This window comes from Saccoglossus kowalevskii, chromosome 20, assembly GCF_978046115.1.
Source record: "Saccoglossus kowalevskii chromosome 20, keSacKowa6.1, whole genome shotgun sequence".
NCBI lineage: Eukaryota > Metazoa > Hemichordata > Enteropneusta > Harrimaniidae > Saccoglossus > Saccoglossus kowalevskii.
This window is the reverse complement of record NC_140660.1, coordinates 4,573,856-4,600,400: the sequence shown is the minus strand read 5'-3', so window position 1 is coordinate 4,600,400 and position 26,545 is coordinate 4,573,856. Positions and strand designations below refer to the sequence as shown.

At 34.9% G+C, this 26,545-nt stretch overlaps 1 protein-coding gene across 1 annotated transcript in view; it reads right to left on the bottom strand.

The window, feature by feature from the left end:
* The window catches only part of LOC146729931 (uncharacterized), a 60,892-nt gene that overhangs the window by 20,616 nt on the left and 13,731 nt on the right, over positions 1–26,545 (bottom strand). The window contains exon 3 of the mRNA XM_085494709.1: positions 3,133–3,198. Coding sequence (XP_085350835.1) covers positions 3,133–3,198 — 66 coding nt within the window. The remainder of the gene's footprint in view (positions 1–3,132; positions 3,199–26,545) is intronic.

Genomic DNA, 26,545 nt, shown 5'->3' with positions numbered 1-26,545 from the left:
TGTTGTCACAAGTGTTGTCACACCATGTATTCATTAGTATTGCTACATAGTGTTGTCACCGGTGTTGCTACAGTGTTGTCACCAGTGTTGCTACACAGTGTTGTCACCAGTGCTGCTACACAGTGTTGTCACCAGTGCTGCTACATAGTGTTGTCACCAGTGATGTTACACAGTGTTGTCACCAGTGTTGCTACACCCAATTGTCACCAGTGTTGCTACACAGCATTGTCACCTGTGTTGCTACACAGCATTGTCACCAGTGCTGCTACACAGCGTTTTCACCAGTGCTGTTACACAGTGTTGCTACATACATGTAGTATTGTAACCAGTGTTGCTACACAGTGTTGTCACCAGTGTTGCTACACAGTGTTGTCACAAGTGTTGCTACACAATGTTTACATTAGTGTTGCTACACAATGTTGTCACCAGTGTTGGTACACAGTGTTGTCACCAGTGTTGGTACACAGTGTTTTCACCAGTGTTGGTACACAGTGCTGTCACCGGTGTTGCTACAGTGTTGTCACCAGTGCTGCTACACAGTGTTGTCACCAGTGCTGCTACACAGCGTTTTCACCAGTGCTGTTACACAGTGTTGTCACCAGTGTTGCTACACCCAATTGTCACCAGTGTTGCTACATAGTGTTGTCACCAGTGTTGCTACACAGTGTTGTCACACGTGTTGCTACACAGTGTTGTCACAAGTGTTGTCACACCATGTATTCATTAGTATTGCTACATAGTGTTGTCACCAGTGTTGCTACACAGCGTTTTCACCAGTGCTGTTACACAGTGTTGTCACCAGTGTTGCTACACCCAATTGTCACCAGTGTTGCTATATAGTGTTGTAACCAGTGTTGCTACACAGTGTTGTCACCAGTGTTGCTACACAGTGTTGTCACCAGTGTTGCTACACATTGTTGGCATCAGTGTTGGTACACAGTGTTGTCACCAGTGTTGGTACACAGTGTTGTCACCAGTGTTGGTACACAGTGTTGTCACCAGTGTTGGTACACAGTGCTGTCACCGGTGTTGCTACAGTGTTGTCACCAGTGTTGCTACACAGTGTTGTCACCAGTGCTGCTACACAGTGTTGTCACCAGTGCTGCTACATAGTGTTGTCACCAGTGCTGTTACACAGTGTTGTCACCAGTGTTGCTACACCCAATTGTCACCAGTGTTGCTACACCCAATTGTCACCAGTGTTGCTACACAGCGTTTTCACCAGTGCTGTTACACAGTGTTGTCACCAGTGTTGCTACACCCAATTGTTACCAGTGTTGCTACACAGTGTTGTAACCAGTGTTGCTACACAGTGTTGTCACCAGTGTTGCTACACAGTGTTGTCACAAGTGTTGCTACACAATGTTTACATTAGTGTTGCTACACAATGTTGTCACCAGTGTTGCTACACATTGTTGGCATCAGTGTAGCTACACAATGTTGTCACCAGTGTTGGTACACAGTGTTGTCACCAGTGTTGGTACACAGTGTTTTCACCAGTGTTGGTACACAGTGCTGTCACCGGTATTGCTACACAGTGCTGTCACCGGTGTTGCTACAGTGTTGTCACCAGTGCTGCTACACAGTGTTGTCACCAGTGCTGCTACACAGCGTTTTCACCAGTACTGTTACACAGTGTTGTCACCAGTGTTGCTACACCCGATTGTCATCAGTGTTGCTACATAGTGTTGTCACCAGTGTTGCTACACAGTGTTGTCACACGTGTTGCTACACAGCGTTTTCACCAGTGCTGTTACACAGTGTTGTCACCAGTGTTGCTACACCCAATTGTCACCAGTGTTGCTACATAGTGTTGTCACCAGTGTTGCTACACAGTGTTGTCACACGTGTTGCTACACAGTGTTGTCACAAGTGTTGTCACACCATGTATTCATTAGTATTGCTACATAGTGTTGTCACCAGTGTTGCTACACAGCGTTGTCACCAGTGTTGGTACACAGTGTTGTCACCAGTGTTGGTACACAGTGCTGTCACCGGTGTTGCTACAGTGTTGTCACCAGTGTTGATACACAGTGTTGTCGCCAGTGCTGCTACACAGTGTTGTCACCAGTGCTGCTACATAGTGTTGTCACCAGTGCTGTTACACAGTGTTGTCACCAGTGTTGCTACACCCAATTGTCACCAGTGTTGCTACACCCAATTGTCACCAGTGTTGCTACACAGCGTTTTCACCAGTGCTGTTACACAGTGTTGTCACCAGTGTTGCTACACCCAATTGTCACCAGTGTTGCTACACAGTGTTGTAACCAGTGTTGCTACACAGTGTTGTCACCAGTGTTGCTGCACAGTGTTGTCACAAGTGTTGCTACACCATGTTTTCATTAGTGTTGCTACATTGTTGGCATCAGTGTTGGTACACAGTGTTGTCACCAGTGTTGGTACACAGAGCTGTCACCGGTGTTGCTACACAGTGTTGTCACCAGTGTTGGTACACAGTGTTGTCACCAGTGTTGGTACACAGTGTTGTCACCAGTGTTGGTACACAGTGTTGTCACCAGTGTTGCTACAGTGTTTTCACCAGTGTTGCTACACAGTGCTGTCACCAGTGCTGCTACACAGTGTTGTCACCAGTGTTGCTACACAGTGTTGTCACCAGTGTTGCTACACAGTCTTGTCACCAGTGTTGGTACACAGTGTTGTCACCAGTGTTGGTACACAGTGCTGTCACCGGTGTTGCTACAGTGTTGTCACCAGTGCTGCTACATAGTGTTGTCACCAGTGCTGTTAACACAGTGTTGTCACCAGTGTTGCTACACCCAATTGACACCAGTGTTGCTACATAGTGTTATAACCAGTGTTGCTACGCAGTGTTGTCACCAGTGTTGCTACACAGTGTTGTCACCAGCGCTGCTACAGTGTTGGTTGCTACACAGTGTTGTCACCAGTGCTGCTACAGTGTTGTCACCAGTGCTGCTACACAGTTTTGTCACCAGTGCTGCTACACAGTGTTGTCACCGGTGTTGCTACACAGTGTTGTCACCAGTGTTCTAGTGTCACACAGTGTTGTCACATTGGTCAGTTTTGTCAGTTATTTTAAATCAATAAAACAGAGGAATGATTTGGGCACTGTGTTGCATTGCTATGCGGGAATTATTATGCTGGCATTCATACCTGGATAGACTGGTGGTGGCGTAACTTTGCAAGTTTTTTCAAACACTTCTTCTAAAGATCTTGTATCTGTATGTATAAAATTAAGTATGAATACAAAGTAACATTTGATTGTAGAAGTTCATTTTTGATTTACATACATTGATTTACGTGATCTAGATACTATTATATACATCCACAATGAACTGATTGAAACGGCCTAGCATACTACCTTACTCAAAACAATAATTTCAAAATGCTCAGAAGCAGATTATTCCCTTCAACACAGAGGGAGATTAAAGATGACTGACCTAATGGACTGAGGTGAGGTCAGTACAAACAAAGCTATAGTTAGTACTCATATGTATCAACTACATTGGTTGAAAGACTACTAATTTACATAAACCATATATTTGATATACATATCAAATTAATTTACAGACAATATATAACTCAGCTGAAGGGGATTGTTTTCTAAACATTCTTGAGGAAAATCATTTCAGTGGAGAATTTACACCTGTGAAATATCAGAAAACATTGTGATTTATAAATTTATTGATTTTATACTATATTAGTGGGATATTATCTGTCCTAAGCATTTCATTTATAAATTTATTTATTTTATACTATATTAGTGGGATGTTATCTGTCCTAGACATTGCATTTATAAATTTATTTATTTTTTATAATAGTGGGATATTATCTGTCCTAGGCATTGCATTTATAAATTTATTTATTTTTTATAATAGTGGGATATTATCTGTCCTGGGCATTTCATTTATAAATTTATTTATTTTATACTATAATAGTGGTATATTATCTGTCCTGGGCATTTCATTTATAAATTTATTTATTTTATACTATAATAGTGGGATATAATCTGTCCTAGGCATTGCATTTATAAATTTATTTATTTTATACTATAATAGTGGGATATTATCTGTCCTAGGCATTGCATTTATAAATTTATTGATTTTATACTATAATAGTGGGATATTATCTGTGTTAGGCATTTCATTTATAAATTTATTTATTTTATACTATAATAGTGGGATATTATCTGTCCTAGGCATTTCATTTATAAATTTATTGATTTTATACTATAATAGTGGGATATTATCTGTGTTAGGCATTTCATTTATAAATTTATTTATTTTATACTATAATAGTGGGATATTATCTGTCCTAGGCATTTCATTTATAAATTTATTGATTTTATACTATATTAGTGGCATATTATCTGTCCTAAGCATTTCATTTATAAATTTATTTATTTTATACTATATTAGTGGGATATTATCTGTCCTAGGCATTGCATTTATAAATTTATTTATTTTTTATAATAGTGGGATATTATCTGTCCTGGGCATTGCATTTATAAATTTATTTATTTTATACTATATTAGTGGGATATTATCTGTCCTGGGCATTTCATTTATAAATTTATTTATTTTATACTATAATAGTGGTATATTATCTGTCCTGGGCATTTCATTTATAAATTCATTTATTTTATACTATAATAGTGGGATATTATCTGTCCTAGGCATTGCATTTATAAATTTATTTATTTTATACTATATTAGTGGGATATTATCTGTCCTAGGCATTGCATTTATAAATTTATTTATTTTTTATAATAGTGGGATATTATCTGTCCTGGGCATTTCATTTATAAATTTATTTATTTTATACTATATTAGTGGGATATTATCTGTCCTAGGCATTGCATTTATAAATTTATTTATTTTTTATAATAGTGGGATATTATCTGTCCTGGGCATTTCATTTATAAATTTATTTATTTTATACTATAATAGTGGTATATTATCTGTCCTAGGCATTTCATTTATAAATTTATTTATTTTATACTATAATAGTGGGATATTATCTGTCCTTGGCATTGCATTTTTAAATTTATTTATTTTATACTATATTAGTAGGATATTATCTGTTCTAGGCATTGCATTTATAAATTTATTTATTTTCTACTATAATAGTGGGATATTATCTGTCCTTGGCATTTCATTTATAAATTTATTTATTTTATACTATAATAGTGGGATATTATCTGTGTTAGGCATTTCATTTATAAATTTATTTATTTTATACTATAATAGTGGGATATTATCTGTCCTAGGCATTTCATTTATAAATTTATTAATTTTATACTATAATAGTAGGATATTATCTGTCCTTGGCATTTCATTTATAAATTTATTTATTTTATACTATATTAGTGGGATAATAATCTGTCCTAGGCATTTCATTTAAAAATTTATTTATTTTATACTATATTATTGGGATATTATCTGTCCTAGGCATTGCATTTATAAATTTATTTATTTTATACTATATTAGTGGGATATTATCTGTTCTAGGCATTGCATTTATAAATTTATTTATTTTATACTATATTAGTGGGATATTATCTGTCCTAGGCATTGCATTTATAAATTTATTTATTTTATACTATAATAGTGGGATATTATCTGTCCTAGGTATTTCATTTATAAATTTATTTATTTTATACTATATTAGTGGGATATTATCTGTTCTAGGCATTGCATTTATAAATTTATTTATTTTATACTATATTAGTGGGATATTATCTGTCCTAGGCATTTCATTTATAAATTTATTTATTTTATACTATAATAGTGGGATATTATCTGTCCTAGGCATTGCATTTATAAATTTATTTATTTTATACTATATTAGTGGGATATTAACTGTCCTAGGCATTTCATTTATAAATTTATTTATTTTATACTATATTAGTGGGATATTATCTGTTCTAGGCATTTCATTTATAAATTTATTTATTTTATACTATATTAGTGGGATATTATCTGTCCTAGGCATTTCATTTATAAATTTATTTATTTTATACTATATTAGTGGGATATTATCTGTCCTAGGCATTGCATTTATAAATTTATTTATTTTATACTATAATAGTGGGATATTAACTGTCCTAGGCATTTCATTTATAAATTTATTTATTTTATACTATATTAGTGGGATATTATCTGTTCTAGGCATTGCATTTATAAATTTATTTATTTTATACTATATTAGTGGGATATTATCTGTCCTAGGCATTTCATTTATAAATTTATTGATTTTATACTATAATAGTGGGATAATAATCTGTCCTAGGCATTTCATTTATAAATTTATTTATTTTATACTATATTAGTGGGATATTATCTGTCCTAGGCATTTCATTTATAAATTTATTTATTTTATACTATATTAGTGGGATATTATCTGTCCTAGGCATTGCATTTATAAATTTATTTATTTTATACTATATTAGTGGGATATTATCTGTCCTAGGCATTTCATTTATAAATTTATTGATTTTATACTATAATAGTGGGATAATAATCTGTCCTAGGCATTTCATTTATAAATTTATTTATTTTATATTATATTAGTGGGATATTATCTGTCCTAGGCATTGCATTTATAAATGTATTTATTTTATATTATATTAGTGTGATATTATCTGTCCTAGGCATTGCATTTATAAATTTATTTATTTTTTACTATATTAGTGGGATATTATCTGTCCTAGGCATTGCATTTATAAATTTATTTATTTTATACTATATTAGTGGGATATTATCTGTCCTAGGCATTTCATTTAAATATTTATTGATTTTATACTATAATAGTGGGATAATAATCTGTCCTAGGCATTTCATTTATAAATTTATTTATTTTATATTATATTAGTGGGATATTATCTGTCCTAGGCATTGCATTTATAAATTTATTTATTTTATATTATATTAGTGGGATATTATCTGTCCTAGGCATTGCGTTTATAAATTTATTTATTTTTTACTATATTAGTGGGATATTATCTGTCCTAGGCATTGCATTTATAAATTTATTTATTTTATACTATAATAGTGGAATATTATCTGTCCTAGGCATTTCATTTATAAATTTATTTATTTTATACTATGTTAGTGGGATATTATCTGTTATTCTAAAAATTTAGAATTTAAACAAATAGATATAAAAAATCTAAGTAGTTTTTTTACATTCTGAAATCAAACCAAGTCAAATGAGGTAACATGACCATATATGCTCATCTGTTCTGTTGTCCAATACCTCTATTATAGTGCTGGTTGTAAGTTTATATCTAGAACAGTGCTTGAGATATGAAAGTTATGCATATTAATTAGTCACATGACACGCCCACCCCATCCCAACTCCATCACCACTATTATTGTTAATGACTATTTCTTCCTAGAATGAACTTTTAATTTAAAACACAAATTTCGAGTAGCATTTTTCTACATAGTGGGAAATCTTCCCCCTTAATAATAGGCACATGCAAAGAATGAACAAATTTGGTTCAAAAGGTTCTGAAATACGACTACAAAAGAATAGATGGTTGGATGAACGGATGAACGGAAACTGAATTATAATATCCTCGTTTCCAACTTCTATCGAATGGGGACTGAAAATAAAGAATTGAAGAGATCGTCACAAAATGAACAAATCTGACAGAGATTCACCCAAGGTATATACACATACCAAGTATCAAAATAATCATGCTGGCAGTTTTCAAGAACAAGTCAAAAATAACAATTTTACCACAAATAACAAAAATATTAACCCAAAATAGTGAATTGATGATATCGTTATAAATGAACAAATCTGACATAGATCCACCCAAGGTACCTACATACCATGTATTAAAGCAATTAAGATTGTAGTTTTCAAGTAGAAGTCGAAAATGCAATTGTTGACAGACAAGAAACAGACAATCACTTATATAAACAGCTCCACTCTGCCACCTACCAATGACAGCAGAGCTAAAAATTGAGAATTGAAGATATTACCACAAAATGAAAAAACTCCACCAAAGGTACAGGGCTGGTAGTTCTCAAAACAAAGGCAAAAATTGAATTTTTACCAAAAATTTTAAAAAATACACGGCAAGCTGGTAGTTTTTAAAAAAGAAGTCAAAAATAGCTTTTTTTTTAATCGAACAAAATACACGTCAAAATTTAGGGATTGAAGATATCGTCAAGAAATGAAAAAAGATTTGACATGGGTCATCAGTCACCCCAATACATGTGCACTATCAATATCAGCATTGTTCAACCACACACTCACCAAGTTATGGAATTCCCATTCTGGTAATGAAATGTGAAAGTGCTTATTTTAGAATTTTAAACTGAATATGGAATGAAGTATTTACCATGTAAAGTGTTTACGCATGGTTACCATGGTCTATTCATTCATAACATATTCACTGGAGTCAATATACATAGTGTTTACGCATGGTTACCATTGTCTATTTATTCACAACATATTCACAGGAGTCAATATCCATAGTGTTTATGCATGGTTACCATGGTCTGTTCATTCACAACATATTCACAGGTGTCAATATCCATAGTGTTTATGCATGGTTACCATGGTCTATTCACTCACAACATATTCACTGGAGTCAATATCCATAGTGTTTACGCATGGTTACCATGGTCTATTCATTAACGACATATTCACAGAAGTCAATGTCCATAGTGTTTACACATGGTTACCATGGACTATTCATTCACAACATATTCACAGGAGTCAATATCCATAGTGTTTACGCATGGTTACCATGGTCTATTCATTCACAACATATTCACAGAAGTCAATGTCCATAGTGTTTACACATGGTTACCATGGTCTATTCATTCACAACATATTCACGGGAGTCAATATCCATAGTGTTTACGCATGGTTACCATGGTCTATTCATTCACAACATATTCACAGGAGTCAATATCCATAGTGTTTACGCATGGTTACCATGGTCTATTCATTCACAACATATTCACAGGAGTCAATATCCATAGTGTTTACACATGGTTACCATGGTCTATTCATTCACAACATATTCACAGAAGTCAATGTCCATAGTGTTTACACATGGTTACCATGGTCTATTCATTCACAACATATTCACGGGAGTCAATATCCATAGTGTTTACGCATGGTTACCATGGTCTATTCATTCACAACATATTCACAGAAGTCAATGTCCATAGTGTTTACACATGGTTACCATGGTCTATTCATTCACAACATATTCACAGGAGTCAATATCCATAGTGTTTACGCATGGTTACCATGGTCTATTCATTTGCAACATATTCACAGGAGTCAATATCCATAGTGTTTACACATGGTTACCATGGTCTATTCATTCACAACATATTCACAGGAGTCAATATCCATAGTGTTTACACATGGTTATCATGGTCTATTCATTCACAACATATTCACAGGAGTCAATATCCATAGTGTTTACGCATGGTTACCATGGTCGATTCATTCATAACATATTCACAGGAGTCAATATCCATAGTGTTTACACATGCTTACCATGGTCTATTCATTCACAACATATTCACATGAGTCAATATCCATAGTGTTTACGCATTGTTACCATGGTCTATTCATTCACAACATATTCACGGGAGTCAATATCCATAGTGTTTACGCATGGTTACCATAGTCTATTCATTCACAACAGATTCACAGGAGTCAATATCCATAGTGTTTACGCATGGTTACCATGGTCTATTCATTCATAACATATTCACAGGAGTCAATATCCATAGTGTTTACACATCGTTACCATGGTCTATTCATTCACAACATATTCACTGGAGTCAATATCCATATTGTTTACGCATGGTTACCATGGTCTAGTCATTCACAATATATTCACAGGAATCAATATCCATAGTGTTTACACATGGATACCATGGTCTGTTCATTCACAACATATTCACAGGAGTCAATATCCATAGTGTTTACACATGGTTACCATGGTCTGTTCATTCACAACATATTCACAGGAGTCAATATCCATAGTGTTTACGCATGGTTACCATGGTCTATTATTCACAACATATTCACTGGAGTTAATATCCATAGTGTTTACGCATGGTTACCATGGTCTATTCATTCACAACATATTCACAGGAGTCAATACCCATAGTGTTTACGCATGGTTACCATGGTCTAGTCATTCACAACATATTCACAGGAGTCAATACCCATAGTGTTTATGCATGGTTACCATGGTCTAGTCATTCACAACATATTCACAGGAGTCAATATCCATAGTGTTTACACATGGTTACCATGGTCTGTTCATTCACAACATATTCACATGAGTCAATATCCATAGTGTTTACGCATGGTTACCATGGTCTATTCATTCACAACATATTCACAGGAGTTAATATCCATAGTGTTTACACATGGTTACCATGGTCTATTCATTCACAACATATTCACAGGAGTCAATATCCACAGTGTTTACACATGCTAACCATGGTCTATTCATTCACAACATATTCATGGGAGTCAATATCCATAGTGTTTACGCATGGTTACCATGGTCTATTCATTCACAACATATTCACAGGAGTCAATATCCATAGTGTTTACACATGCTAACCATGGTCTATTCATTCACAACATATTCATGGGAGTCAATATCCATAGTGTTTACGCATGGTTACCATGGTCTATTCATTCACAACATATTCACGGGAGTCAATATCCATAGTGTTTACGCATGGTTACCATGATCTATTCATTCACAACATATTCACAGAAGTCAATGTCCATAGTGTTTACACATGGTTACCATGGTCTATTCATTCACAACATATTCACAGGAGTCAATATCCATAGTGTTTACGCATGGTTACCATGGTCTATTCATTTGCAACATATTCACAGGAGTCAATATCCATAGTGTTTACACATGGTTACCATGGTCTATTCATTCACAACATATTCACAGGAGTCAATATCCATAGTGTTTACACATGGTTATCATGGTCTATTCATTCACAACATATTCACAGGAGTCAATATCCATAGTGTTTACGCATGGTTACCATGGTCGATTCATTCATAACATATTCACAGGAGTCAATATCCATAGTGTTTACACATGCTTACCATGGTCAATTCATTCACAACATATTCACATGAGTCAATATCCATAGTGTTTACGCATGGTTACCATGGTCTATTCATTCACAACATATTCACGGGAGTCAATATCCATAGTGTTTACGCATGGTTACCATAGTCTATTCATTCACAACAGATTCACAGGAGTCAATATCCATAGTGTTTACGCATGTTTACCATGGTCTATTCATTCATAACATATTCACAGGAGTCAATATCCATAGTGTTTACACATCGTTACCATGGTCTATTCATTCACAACATATTCACTGGAGTCAATATCCATAGTGTTTACGCATGGTTACCATGGTCTATTCATTCACAACATATTCATGGGAGTCAATATCCATAGTGTTTACGCATGGTTACCATGGTCTATTCATTCACAACATATTCACGGGAGTCAATATCCATAGTGTTTACGCATGGTTACCATGATCTATTCATTCACAACATATTCACAGGAGTCAATATCCATAGTGTTTACGCATGGTTACCATGGTCTATTATTCACAACATATTCACTGGAGTCAATATCCATAGTGTTTACACATGCTTACCATGGTCTATTCATTCACAACATATTCACATGAGTCAATATCCATAGTGTTTACGCATGGTTACCATGGTCTATTCATTCACAACATATTCACGGGAGTCAATATCCATAGTGTTTACGCATGGTTACCATAGTCTATTCATTCACAACAGATTCACAGGAGTCAATATCCATAGTGTTTACGCACGGTTACCATGGTCTATTCATTCATAACATATTCACAGGAGTCAATATCCATAGTGTTTACACATCGTTACCATGGTCTATTCATTCACAACATATTCACTGGAGTCAATATCCATATTGTTTACGCATGGTTACCATGGTCTAGTCATTCACAATATATTCACAGGAATCAATATCCATAGTGTTTACACATGGATACCATGGTCTGTTCATTCACAACATATTCACAGGAGTCAATATCCATAGTGTTTACACATGGTTACCATGGTCTGTTCATTCACAACATATTCACAGGAGTCAATATCCATAGTGTTTACGCATGGTTACCATGGTCTATTATTCACAACATATTCACTGGAGTCAATATCCATAGTGTTTACGCATGGTTACCATGGTCTATTCATTCACAACATATTCACAGGAGTCAATACCCATAGTGTTTACGCATGGTTACCATGGTCTAGTCATTCACAACATATTCACAGGAGTCAATACCCATAGTGTTTATGCATGGTTACCATGGTCTAGTCATTCACAACATATTCACAGGAGTCAATATCCATAGTGTTTACACATGGTTACCATGGTCTGTTCATTCACAACATATTCACATGAGTCAATATCCATAGTGTTTACGCATGGTTACCATGGTCTATTCATTCACAACATATTCACAGGAGTTAATATCCATAGTGTTTACACATGGTTACCATGGTCTATTCATTCACAACATATTCACAGGAGTCAATATCCATAGTGTTTACACATGCTAACCATGGTCTATTCATTCACAACATATTCATGGGAGTCAATATCCATAGTGTTTACGCATGGTTACCATGGTCTATTCATTCACAACATATTCACGGGAGTCAATATCCATAGTGTTTACGCATGGTTACCATGATCTATTCATTCACAACATATTCACAGAAGTCAATGTCCATAGTGTTTACACATGGTTACCATGGTCTATTCATTCACAACATATTCACAGGAGTCAATATCCATAGTGTTTACGCATGGTTACCATGGTCTATTCATTTGCAACATATTCACAGGAGTCAATATCCATAGTGTTTACACATGGTTACCATGGTCTATTCATTCACAACATATTCACAGGAGTCAATATCCATAGTGTTTACACATGGTTATCATGGTCTATTCATTCACAACATATTCACAGGAGTCAATATCCATAGTGTTTACGCATGGTTACCATGGTCGATTCATTCATAACATATTCACAGGAGTCAATATCCATAGTGTTTACACATGCTTACCATGGTCAATTCATTCACAACATATTCACATGAGTCAATATCCATAGTGTTTACGCATGGTTACCATGGTCTATTCATTCACAACATATTCACGGGAGTCAATATCCATAGTGTTTACGCATGGTTACCATAGTCTATTCATTCATAACATATTCACAGGAGTCAATATCCATAGTGTTTACACATCGTTACCATGGTCTATTCATTCACAACATATTCACTGGAGTCAATATCCATAGTGTTTACGCATGGTTACCATGGTCTATTCATTCACAACATATTCATGGGAGTCAATATCCATAGTGTTTACGCATGGTTACCATGGTCTATTCATTCACAACATATTCACGGGAGTCAATATCCATAGTGTTTACGCATGGTTACCATGATCTATTCATTCACAACATATTCACAGGAGTCAATATCCATAGTGTTTACGCATGGTTACCATGGTCTATTATTCACAACATATTCACTGGAGTCAATATCCATAGTGTTTACACATGCTTACCATGGTCTATTCATTCACAACATATTCACATGAGTCAATATCCATAGTGTTTACGCATGGTTACCATGGTCTATTCATTCACAACATATTCACGGGAGTCAATATCCATAGTGTTTACGCATGGTTACCATAGTCTATTCATTCACAACAGATTCACAGGAGTCAATATCCATAGTGTTTACGCACGGTTACCATGGTCTATTCATTCATAACATATTCACAGGAGTCAATATCCATAGTGTTTACACATCGTTACCATGGTCTATTCATTCACAACATATTCACTGGAGTCAATATCCATATTGTTTACGCATGGTTACCATGGTCTAGTCATTCACAATATATTCACAGGAATCAATATCCATAGTGTTTACACATGGATACCATGGTCTGTTCATTCACAACATATTCACAGGAGTCAATATCCATAGTGTTTACACATGGTTACCATGGTCTGTTCATTCACAACATATTCACAGGAGTCAATATCCATAGTGTTTACGCATGGTTACCATGGTCTATTATTCACAACATATTCACTGGAGTCAATATCCATAGTGTTTACGCATGGTTACCATGGTCTATTCATTCACAACATATTCACAGGAGTCAATACCCATAGTGTTTACGCATGGTTACCATGGTCTAGTCATTCACAACATATTCACAGGAGTCAATACCCATAGTGTTTATGCATGGTTACCATGGTCTAGTCATTCACAACATATTCACAGGAGTCAATATCCATAGTGTTTACACATGGTTACCATGGTCTGTTCATTCACAACATATTCACATGAGTCAATATCCATAGTGTTTACGCATGGTTACCATGGTCTATTCATTCACAACATATTCACAGGAGTTAATATCCATAGTGTTTACACATGGTTACCATGGTCTATTCATTCACAACATATTCACAGGAGTCAATATCCATAGTGTTTACACATGCTAACCATGGTCTATTCATTCACAACATATTCATGGGAGTCAATATCCATAGTGTTTACGCATGGTTACCATGGTCTATTCATTCACAACATATTCACGGGAGTCAATATCCATAGTGTTTACGCATGGTTACCATGATCTATTCATTCACAACATATTCACAGAAGTCAATGTCCATAGTGTTTACACATGGTTACCATGGTCTATTCATTCACAACATATTCACAGGAGTCAATATCCATAGTGTTTACGCATGGTTACCATGGTCTATTCATTTGCAACATATTCACAGGAGTCAATATCCATAGTGTTTACACATGGTTACCATGGTCTATTCATTCACAACATATTCACAGGAGTCAATATCCATAGTGTTTACACATGGTTATCATGGTCTATTCATTCACAACATATTCACAGGAGTCAATATCCATAGTGTTTACGCATGGTTACCATGGTCGATTCATTCATAACATATTCACAGGAGTCAATATCCATAGTGTTTACACATGCTTACCATGGTCAATTCATTCACAACATATTCACATGAGTCAATATCCATAGTGTTTACGCATGGTTACCATGGTCTATTCATTCACAACATATTCACGGGAGTCAATATCCATAGTGTTTACGCATGGTTACCATAGTCTATTCATTCACAACAGATTCACAGGAGTCAATATCCATAGTGTTTACGCATGGTTACCATGGTCTATTCATTCATAACATATTCACAGGAGTCAATATCCATAGTGTTTACGCATGGTTACCATGGTCTAGTCATTCACAATATATTCACAGGAATCAATATCCATAGTGTTTACACATGGATACCATGGTCTGTTCATTCACAACATATTCACAGGAGTCAATATCCATAGTGTTTACACATGGTTACCATGGTCTGTTCATTCACAACATATTCACAGGAGTCAATATCCATAGTGTTTACGCATGGTTACCATGGTCTATTATTCACAACATATTCACTGGAGTCAATATCCATAGTGTTTACGCATGGTTACCATGGTCTATTCATTCACAACATATTCACAGGAGTCAATACCCATAGTGTTTACGCATGGTTACCATGGTCTAGTCATTCACAACATATTCACAGGAGTCAATACCCATAGTGTTTATGCATGGTTACCATGGTCTAGTCATTCACAACATATTCACAGGAGTCAATATCTATAGTGTTTACACATGGTTACCATGGTCTGTTCATTCACAACATATTCACATGAGTCAATATCCATAGTGTTTACGCATGGTTACCATGGTCTATTCATTCACAACATATTCACAGGAGTTAATATCCATAGTGTTTACACATGGTTACCATGGTCTATTCATTCACAACATATTCACAGGAGTCAATATCCATAGTGTGTATGCATGGTTACCATGGTCTATTCATTCACAACATATTCACAGGAGTCAATATCCATAGTGTTTACACATGCTAACCATGGTCTATTCATTCACAACATATTCATGGGAGTCAATATCCATAGTGTTTACGCATGGTTACCATGGTCTATTCATTCACAACATATTCACAGGAGTCAATATCTATAGTGTTTACGCATGGTTACCATGGTCTATTCATTCATAACATATTCACAGGAGTCAATACCCATAGTGTTTACACTTGCTTACCATGGTCTATTCATTCACAACATATTCACAGGAGTCAATATCCATAGTGTTTACGCATGTTTACCATGGTCTATTCATTCACAACATATTCACGGGAGTCAATATCCATAGTGTTTACGCATGGTTACCATGGTCTATTCATTCACAACATATTCACAGGAGTCAATATCCATAGTGTTTACGCATGGTTATCATGGTCTATTCATTCACAACATATTCACAGGAGTAAATATCCATAGTGTTTACGCATGGTTACCATGGTCTATTCATTCACAACATATTCACAGGAGTCAATATCCATAGTGTTTAAACATGCTTACCATGGTCTATTCATTCACAACATATTCACGGGAGTCAATGTCCATAGTGTTTACGCATGGTTACCATGGTCTATTCATTCACAACATATTCACAGGAGTCAATATCCATAGTGTTTACGCATGGTTATCATGGTCTATTCATTCACAACATATTCACAGGAGTAAATATCCATAGTGTTTACGCATGGTTACCATGGTCTATTCATTCACAACATATTCACAGGAGTCAATATCCATAGTGTTTAAACATGCTTACCATGGTCTATTCATTCACAACATATTCACGGGAGTCAATATCCATAGTGTTTACCCATGGTTACCATGGTCTATTCATTCACAACATATTCACAGGAGTCAATATCCATAGTGTTTACGCATGGTTACCATGGTCTATTCATTCATAACATATTCACAGGAGTCAATATCCATAGTGTTTACACATGGTTACCATGGTCTATTCATTTACAACATATTCACTGGAGTCAATATCCATAGTGTTTACACATGGTTACCATGGTCTATTCATTTACAACATATTCACTGGAGTCAATATCCATAGTGTTTACGCATGGTTACCATGGTCTAGTCATTCACAACATATTCACAGGAATCAATACCCATAGTGTTTACGCATGGTTACCATGGTCTAGTCATTCACAACATATTCACAGGAGTCAATACCCATAGTGTTTATGCATGGTTACCATGGTCTAGTCATTCACAACATATTCACCGGAGTCAATATCCTTAGTGTTTACACATGGTTACCATGGTCTGTTCATTCACAACATATTCACAGGAGTCAATATCCATAGTGTTTCGGCATGGTTACCATGGTCTATTCATTCACAACATATTCACGGGAGTCAATATCCATAGTGTTTACGCATGGTTACCATGGTCTATTCATAACATATTCACAGGAGTCAATATCCATAGTGTTTACGCATGATTACCATGGCCTATTCATTCACAACATATTCACAGGAGTCAATATCCATAGTGTTTACGCATGGTTACCATGGTCTATTCATTCATAACATATTCACAGGAGTCAATATCCATAGTGTTTACGCATGGTTACCATGGTCTATTCATTCACAACATATTCACAGGAGTCAATATCCATAGTGTTTACGCATGGTTACCATGGTCTATTCAGTCATAACATATTCACAGGAGTCAATATCCATAGTGTTTACACATGGTTACCATGGTCTAGTCATTCACAACATATTCACAGGAAACAATATCCATAGTGTTTACACATGGATACCATGGTCTGTTCATTCACAACATATTCACAGGAGTCAATATCCATAGTGTTTACACATGGTTACCATGGTCTGTTCATTCACAACATATTCACAGGTGTCAATATCCATAGTGTTTACGCATGGTTACCATGGTCTATTATTCACAACATATTCACTGGAGTCAATATCCATAGTGTTTACGCATGGTTACCATGGTCTATTCATTCACAACACATTCACAGGAGTCAATATCCATAGTGTTTACACATGGTTACCATGGTCTGTTCATTCACAACATATTCACAGGAGTCAATATCCATAGTGTTTACGCATGGTTGCCATGGTCTATTATTCACAACATATTCACTGGAGTCAATATCCATAGTGTTTACGCATGGTTACCATGGTCTATTCATTCACAACATATTCACAGGAGTCAATACCCATAGTGTTTACGCATGGTTACCATGGTCTAGTCATTCACAACATATTCACAGGAGTCAATACCCATAGTGTTTATGCATGGTTACCATGGTCTAGTCATTCACAACATATTCACAGGAGTCAATATCCATAGTGTTTACACATGGTTACCATGGTCTGTTCATTCACAACATATTCACAGGAGTCAATATCCATAGTGTTTACGCATGGTTACCATGGTCTGTTCATTCACAACATATTCACAGGAGTCAATATCCATAGTGTTTACACATGGTTACCATGGTCTGTTCATTCACAACATATTCACCGGAGTCAATATCCTTAGTGTTTACACATGGTTATCATGGTCTGTTCATTCACAACATATTCACAGGAGTCAATATCCATAGTGTTTCGGCATGGTTACCATGGTCTATTCATTCACAACATATTCACGGGAGTCAATATCCATAGTGTTTACGCATGGTTACCATGGTCTATTCATAACATATTCACAGGAGTCAATATCCATAGTGTTTACGCATGATTACCATGGCCTATTCATTCACAACATATTCACAGGAGTCAATATCCATAGTGTTTACGCATGGTTACCATGGTCTATTCATTCATAACATATTCACAGGAGTCAATATCCATAGTGTTTACGCATGGTTACCATGGTCTATTCATTCACAACATATTCACAGGAGTCAATATCCATAGTGTTTACGCATGGTTACCATGGTCTATTCAGTCATAACATATTCACAGGAGTCAATATCCATAGTGTTTACACATGGTTACCATGGTCTAGTCATTCACAACATATTCACAGGAAACAATATCCATAGTGTTTACACATGGATACCATGGTCTGTTCATTCACAACATATTCACAGGAGTCAATATCCATAGTGTTTACACATGGTTACCATGGTCTGTTCATTCACAACATATTCACAGGTGTCAATATCCATAGTGTTTACGCATGGTTACCATGGTCTATTATTCACAACATATTCACTGGAGTCAATATCCATAGTGTTTACGCATGGTTACCATGGTCTATTCATTCACAACACATTCACAGGAGTCAATATCCATAGTGTTTACACATGGTTACCATGGTCTGTTCATTCACAACATATTCACAGGAGTCAATATCCATAGTGTTTACGCATGGTTGCCATGGTCTATTATTCACAACATATTCACTGGAGTCAATATCCATAGTGTTTACGCATGGTTACCATGGTCTATTCATTCACAACATATTCACAGGAGTCAATACCCATAGTGTTTACGCATGGTTACCATGGTCTAGTCATTCACAACATATTCACAGGAGTCAATACCCATAGTGTTTATGCATGGTTACCATGGTCTAGTCATTCACAACATATTCACAGGAGTCAATATCCATAGTGTTTACACATGGTTACCATGGTCTGTTCATTCACAACATATTCACAGGAGTCAATATCCATAGTGTTTACGCATGGTTACCATGGTCTATTCATTCACAACATATTCACAGGAGTCAATATCCATAGTGTTTACACATGGTTACCATGGTCTATTCATTCACAACATATTCACGGGAGTCCATATCCATAGTGTTTACGCATGGTTACCATGGTCTATTCATAACATATTCACAGGAGTCAATATCCATAGTGTTTACGCATGGTTACCATGGTCTAGTCATTCATAACATATTCACAGGAGTCAATATCCATAGTGTTTACGCATGGTTACCATGGTCTATTCATTCATAACATATTCACAGGAGTCAATATCCATAGTGTTTACGCATGGTTACTATGGCCTATTCATTCACAACATATTCACAGGAGTCAATATCCATAGTGTTTACGCATGGTTACCATGGTCTATTCATTCATAACATATTCACAGGAGTCAATATCCATAGTGTTTACGCATGGTTACTATGGCCTATTCATTCACAACATATTCACAGGAGTCAATATCCATAGTGTTTACGCATGGTTACCATGGTCTATTCATTCACAACATATTCACAGGAGTCAATATCCATAGTGTTTACGCATGGTTACCATGGTCTATTCATTCACAACATATTCACAGGAGTCAATATCCATAGTGTTTACGCATGGTTACTATGGCCTATTCATTCACAACATATTCACAGGAGTCAATATCCATAGTGTTTACGCATGGTTACCATGGTCTATTCATTCATAACATATTCACAGGAGTCAATATCCATAGTGTTTACGCATGGTTACTATGGCCTATTCATTCACAACATATTCACAGGAGTCAATATCCATAGTGTTTACGCATGGTTACCATGGTCTATTCATTCACAACATATTCACAGGAGTCAATATCCATAGTGTTTACGCATGGTTACTATGGCCTATTCATTCACAACATATTCACAGGAGTCAATATCCATAGTGTTTACGCATGGTTACCATGGTCTATTCATTCATAACATATTCACAGGAGTCAATATCCATAGTGTTTACACATGGTTACCATGGTCTAGTCATTCACAACATATTCACAGGAATCAATATCCATAGTTTTTACACATGGATACCATGGTCTGTTCATTCACAACATATTCACAGGAGTCAATATCCATAGTGTTTACACATGGTTACCATGGTCTGTTCATTCACAACATATTCACAGGAGTCAATATCCATAGTGTTTACGCATGGTTACCATGGTCTATTATTCACAACATATTCACTGGAGACAATATCCATAGTGTTTACGCATGGTTACCATGGTCTATTCATTCACAACATATTCACAGGAGTCAATATCCATAGTGTTTACACATGGTTACCATGGTATATTCATTCACAACATATTCACAGGAGTCAATATTCATAGTGTTTACGCATGGTTACCATGGTCTATTCATTCACAACATATTCACAGAAGTCAATATCCATAGTGTTTACGCATGGTTACCATGGTCTATTCATTCACAACATATTCACAGGAGTCAATATCCATAGTGTTTATGCATGGTTACCATGGTCTGTTCATTCAAAACATATTCACAGGAGTCAATATCCATAGTGTTTACACATGGTTACCATGGTCTATTCATACACAACATATTCACAGGAATCATTAGAAAGGAACGGAATGCCTTATATCTATCACTCCATGCTTTTCAAAAAATAAAAAAACAAAAAATAAAAGCAAAATGTAGTGTTATGTGGTAATGTCAAATTTCTTGTAAACATTTACAAATTCATACTTATTTGATACTGATACTAGCGACTGAATGACAATTATGAAATGTAATTATTGGTACACAAAAAAGTGGTGAATTTTGTTAAATGGTTTCTGTTTGGTTACCCATAGTTACAATCTTTTTGCTATATTCATACTTGGTTAATATTAATACTAGAGATTGACTTATGATTATGAAATGTAACTACACAACATTCAAAATAATTGAATAAATGTACAATGGGTTTTTTTTTTAAATAGTTGTAATGCTGTCACTAATTTGGGGAGAGATGATTAAATTATGTCGCAAGGGATTGTTAATTTATGATAATGCTGTGAAAGGTTGCTGGAAAAAAGAGTGATTTTGGAATTATGCTACTCCCTCTTGTTTTATTTCTTGTATATTCACTACTGCATTAAAGTGCTAAACAATGTCTCCCAGTTGTTGCAGTACACATATACTACTAAGGCTTATAGTCACATAAGCATTTTTGTTAAACATTCATAAAAGTGCTCTACTGATTAGTTGAAATAAATCAAAACACCAGAACAAAACAAAAAACACCAGAATTTTCAAAAGCTATTTCTTTCTCACATTGACAAAAAAATATGAGGGAGCATTTCACTAGTACTTAAGCAAATTAAGTATTTAAAAAGAACAGATTGCAACCAAACACTACAACAGGAAATTTCTATGCTAATTAAAAATATATTAAAAATGAAAAGATTTCAACAAAGAATTACTTGGCTATGTGATTTCTTCCAGAGCATGCATGCACCAAATTTCATAAAAATTTGATAATATTTGTAGAACACAAAAAAGTAGCAAAATTATGTAAATTTAATAATTACTATAAAATTAGTATAAGCAGTCACATCTGTAAGGGAAGCCACCAATTCTTTCTAAACATTTTAGAACCAAAAATCCACCATTCTACAGTGGCCTACAACTACAAAAAGTCTGCTACTTTTAAATCAATCTACTATTTGAAAAAAACAGTTGGAGATTTGAAAATTGACATGACAAAAATGGTCCGCTACTTGAAAATTTTCGCGATATAAACCATGTACATGCAGTAGGTTGAGGTGACTGATTATGCAAAAGTTCTATCTGTTTGTTAAAAAAATGAAGATAACCAACCTGTCTACTTGAAACACAGTGTGCCGGGGCATTGCACCAAGACAGTATTTTGTACATGTATGAGTGTTGTATGTATTGACATGACGGCTGTGAGCTTTGTAGGTAAACAGTTACAAGTGCCCCTTCCTAACTCTATACCACCACAAATTTCATAGTACATACATCTACAAAGTACTGCTAATATTAAACAGTCATATATTTACTAGTAGCACTATTATCACCAAAATCTACTGTACCCTCGGTACCTCACTGAAAAATATGACAATGGGCCTGACACTCATTGGTAATTATAACATTAGCCTAGCAACAAATTTGAAGTATAATATACAATACTTGCACAAGTGTTTCAATGCCATGATTAATCTGTAGGTGTTAAATTTTATAAATGAAATTAGAAAATTTCACAAGAAATTGGTATTGCTTTAAGCATGCAATGTATAGTTAAGCAATGCTGTATGTGGGTGATCACTCTATGAATTGTCTACTCCTTGGCACGATGCATTGCCAAATGCTATCTGTTGAAAAAAAGACAGGGATATTGTTCAGTTTTTAAAAAAGCAGCTTCATGAGAGGGCACTTCAGATCCTAGAGATTGTCTATAATAGTAATTGTTGAAAAGAAAAATTGTGATGTTTTCGCATTTCTGATCCAATTTGCAGATTATTATTTAATCTACATTTCTTAAACAAATCACCATCTTCACCAATAAGGAACCTTTACACCGAAAATAAAAAAATAATCAAAGAAAGCTTAGAAAGAACTCCCATGTGCTGAGAGTATTGGAGACACATTAAATATAATTCGAAATTACTTAGCTGAAAACTAATTATGCAAATCAGAAAATTAATATGAACAGATTTGAGTGTAAAACTAATGAGGTCTGCGCAATGTAACAGAAAATCTATGTTTCCAAGTTTAATTGAAATGTGATTAGAACCAAAAAAATATGAATTATTATGCTAATTAGGGAATTAATATGAACAGATTTTTACTCCAAACTAATTAGGTTTGTACATTGTCCTAGAGCATCTTTGTACTAAGTTTCATTGAAATGGCATAATTAGTACTTTAGATATCAGTGTGAAAGCTTAAAATTGGTTAATTATGCAAATTAGGTAATTAATATGTACAGATTTTAACCCACAATTATCCAGGTCTGTCTATTGTCCTACAGCATCCATGTACAAACATTCATTGATATGTGATGATTAGGTCCTGAGATATCAGTGTGAAAGTTGGTTAATTATGCAAATTAGGTGATTAATATGCACAATTATTTACCCTAAAACTAATCAGGTCTATGCATAGTCCTAAAGAATCTATGTACCAAGTGTCATTGAAATGCGATGATTAGTACTTGAGATACCCATGGAAAAGCTGAAAATTAACTAATTATGCAAATTAGGTGATTAATATGCACAAATATTTATCGGAAACAATCAATCTCTGCATAGTCCTTGAGTATGTAAGTACCAAGTTTCGTTGAAATGTAATGCTCACTACTTATATCAAATGCTGAAAAATAATTAATTATGCAAATTAGGTAATTAATATGTACTGATATTACCATAAAAACTATTAGGTCTGTGGAGTGTCATATGACATCTATGTACCAAGTTTCATTGAAATGTGATGATTAGTACTTGAGATATCAGTGGGAAAACCGAAAAATGACCAATCATTATGCAAATTAGGTAATTAGTATCCACGGATTATTACAAAAAACTAATCAAAACCTAGCATTAGTTCAGAGCATCTATGTACCAAGTTTCATAAAAATCCAATGAGTGGTTGTTTAGATATCAGTGGAACAATCATGGAACAGCTAAAAATCAGCTAATTATCATGCAAATTAGGTAATTAATATGCACGGATTTTTACCAAAACCTAATCAAATCTGCGCATTGGCCCAGAGCATCTATGCACCAAGTTTCATCAAAAACCGATGAATGGTTCTTGAGATAGCAGTGGAACAGTCGAACACACATACACACATACACACACACACACACACACACACACACACACATACACGCACACAGACACACTAACTGCAAAGACTCCCATTATCTGCTTCGCACATGGGAGTCAAAAATCTAGCAGTTTGAAAAAAATTAGTGTAAATAGAATTTCTGCCAAAAAAATTCAACAAAATAAAGCTCTAAAATAATCACAAAAAATACAAGATTAAAAGAAAACTCCATCACATGACAAAATGGACAAAACTTTATGGTTGACATGAAAGCAATCTGTATGATGGTTGGAGAGAATTTTTAAAAAAAATATGATTTGAACAAAACAAGTTAAAAATAATGATAAAAAAATCACTAAAAATAGAAAATTGAAGAAAATGGTACCACATCAACAAGCTACACAGATGAGCGGCGTACGTACTTATAAGCTAAATATTAAGTCATCAGACTGAAGGTTTTTGAGAAATTGACAAAAATGTCAATTTTTATCTTTTTTTGACCCAATTTGCAGAATTATAGACTGATCTATGAACAACTTTCAATTTCTATCCCACAGGGTACCTTCATACCAAAAATCAGACCAGTGGTTTTGGACATAATGCTTAATGCATTAAATGGAAATTCATGTTGACTCCAGACCAAATGTTCACTGAAAAAATAAACTTAGAACAATAGAAAATTTAAAACAGAGTTTAAATTAGAAAGCTACCTAACTGAACTCCAAAATATTGAACTGTGACAAATTCTGACAAAATTCAGATGGGGAACCATTGCCTCAAAATAAAAACAGGCAGACATACTCACACTGCAATGGAAAAGAGAAGTTGTAATTTCTGTACCAATAACCAGATTGAAAATGAATATCATTTCATAATGACATGTTCAAGATACCAGACACAAAAGAATAGCTTATTTGAAACAGCAGAGAAGAAAGTGCCACAATGAAAACAAATTCATAATGTTATTAAATAACAAATAAATGCCTATCCCTTTGGCATAATATATTAAATAATGTATGGAAATAAGGCAGCAACACCTCCCCTAAATTTATCGCAACAACATTATTATCATTATCTCATTTTTTTTATATTCTTGTTTTCACCATTTAATGTAGATTAATATACACATTTTTATTTGGCTTTTGTTGCAGTCTTTGTTATTATTTTAGTTCTAAACCATTTTATAGTTGTAATTTTGTTATCGTTGATATTTTGAATTAATCCATGACGTTTAATTTTGACATTACGGTAACTCTTTTACATACACGTACTAGCCCCATGGTTATTCTGAGAACTGCAACTTGTAAGCTTTGACTATTATAGCTAATCAAGTTTCTATATATGTGCCACTGTAACAATCATCATATGTGTAGATGCTAAAATACAAGCCACATCCACAGTTGTAGCCTGACATGTAAGTATGGGTGGCGCCCTCACCGGCCGAGTAGCGTCAGACCCCACTTATGCCTGACAGAATAGTGTACGTCTCGTCAATCAATCAAGATCAATACTGCGAATTTGCAAATTTTAAGCCTTCTTGCAATGAGTTTCAATGAATATTCATATTGGTAGCCATGGTAACACTGTACAGAGGGTGCAACTCACACGACCTTGTCAGGGTACAACTACAGACTGTGTCTTTCCTGTGAAGACACTCACTTTTAATCAGGGAGACAAATTGTGTTTACATTGTCGAAAAAAATCACAAATTTGCCAGCACCTTATCACGCATTATGTTAACAAACAAAGAAACTCATTCACTGCCACTATCTGACATTCCTGCAATTTGACCGGTACTGACAACAAATCGATGGGGGAAGTGAAAAACTACATCATTCTGTCAGGCATATGTTGGCTTTGGAGCAATGTGGTTGTTGCATTGTATCATTTGTATCA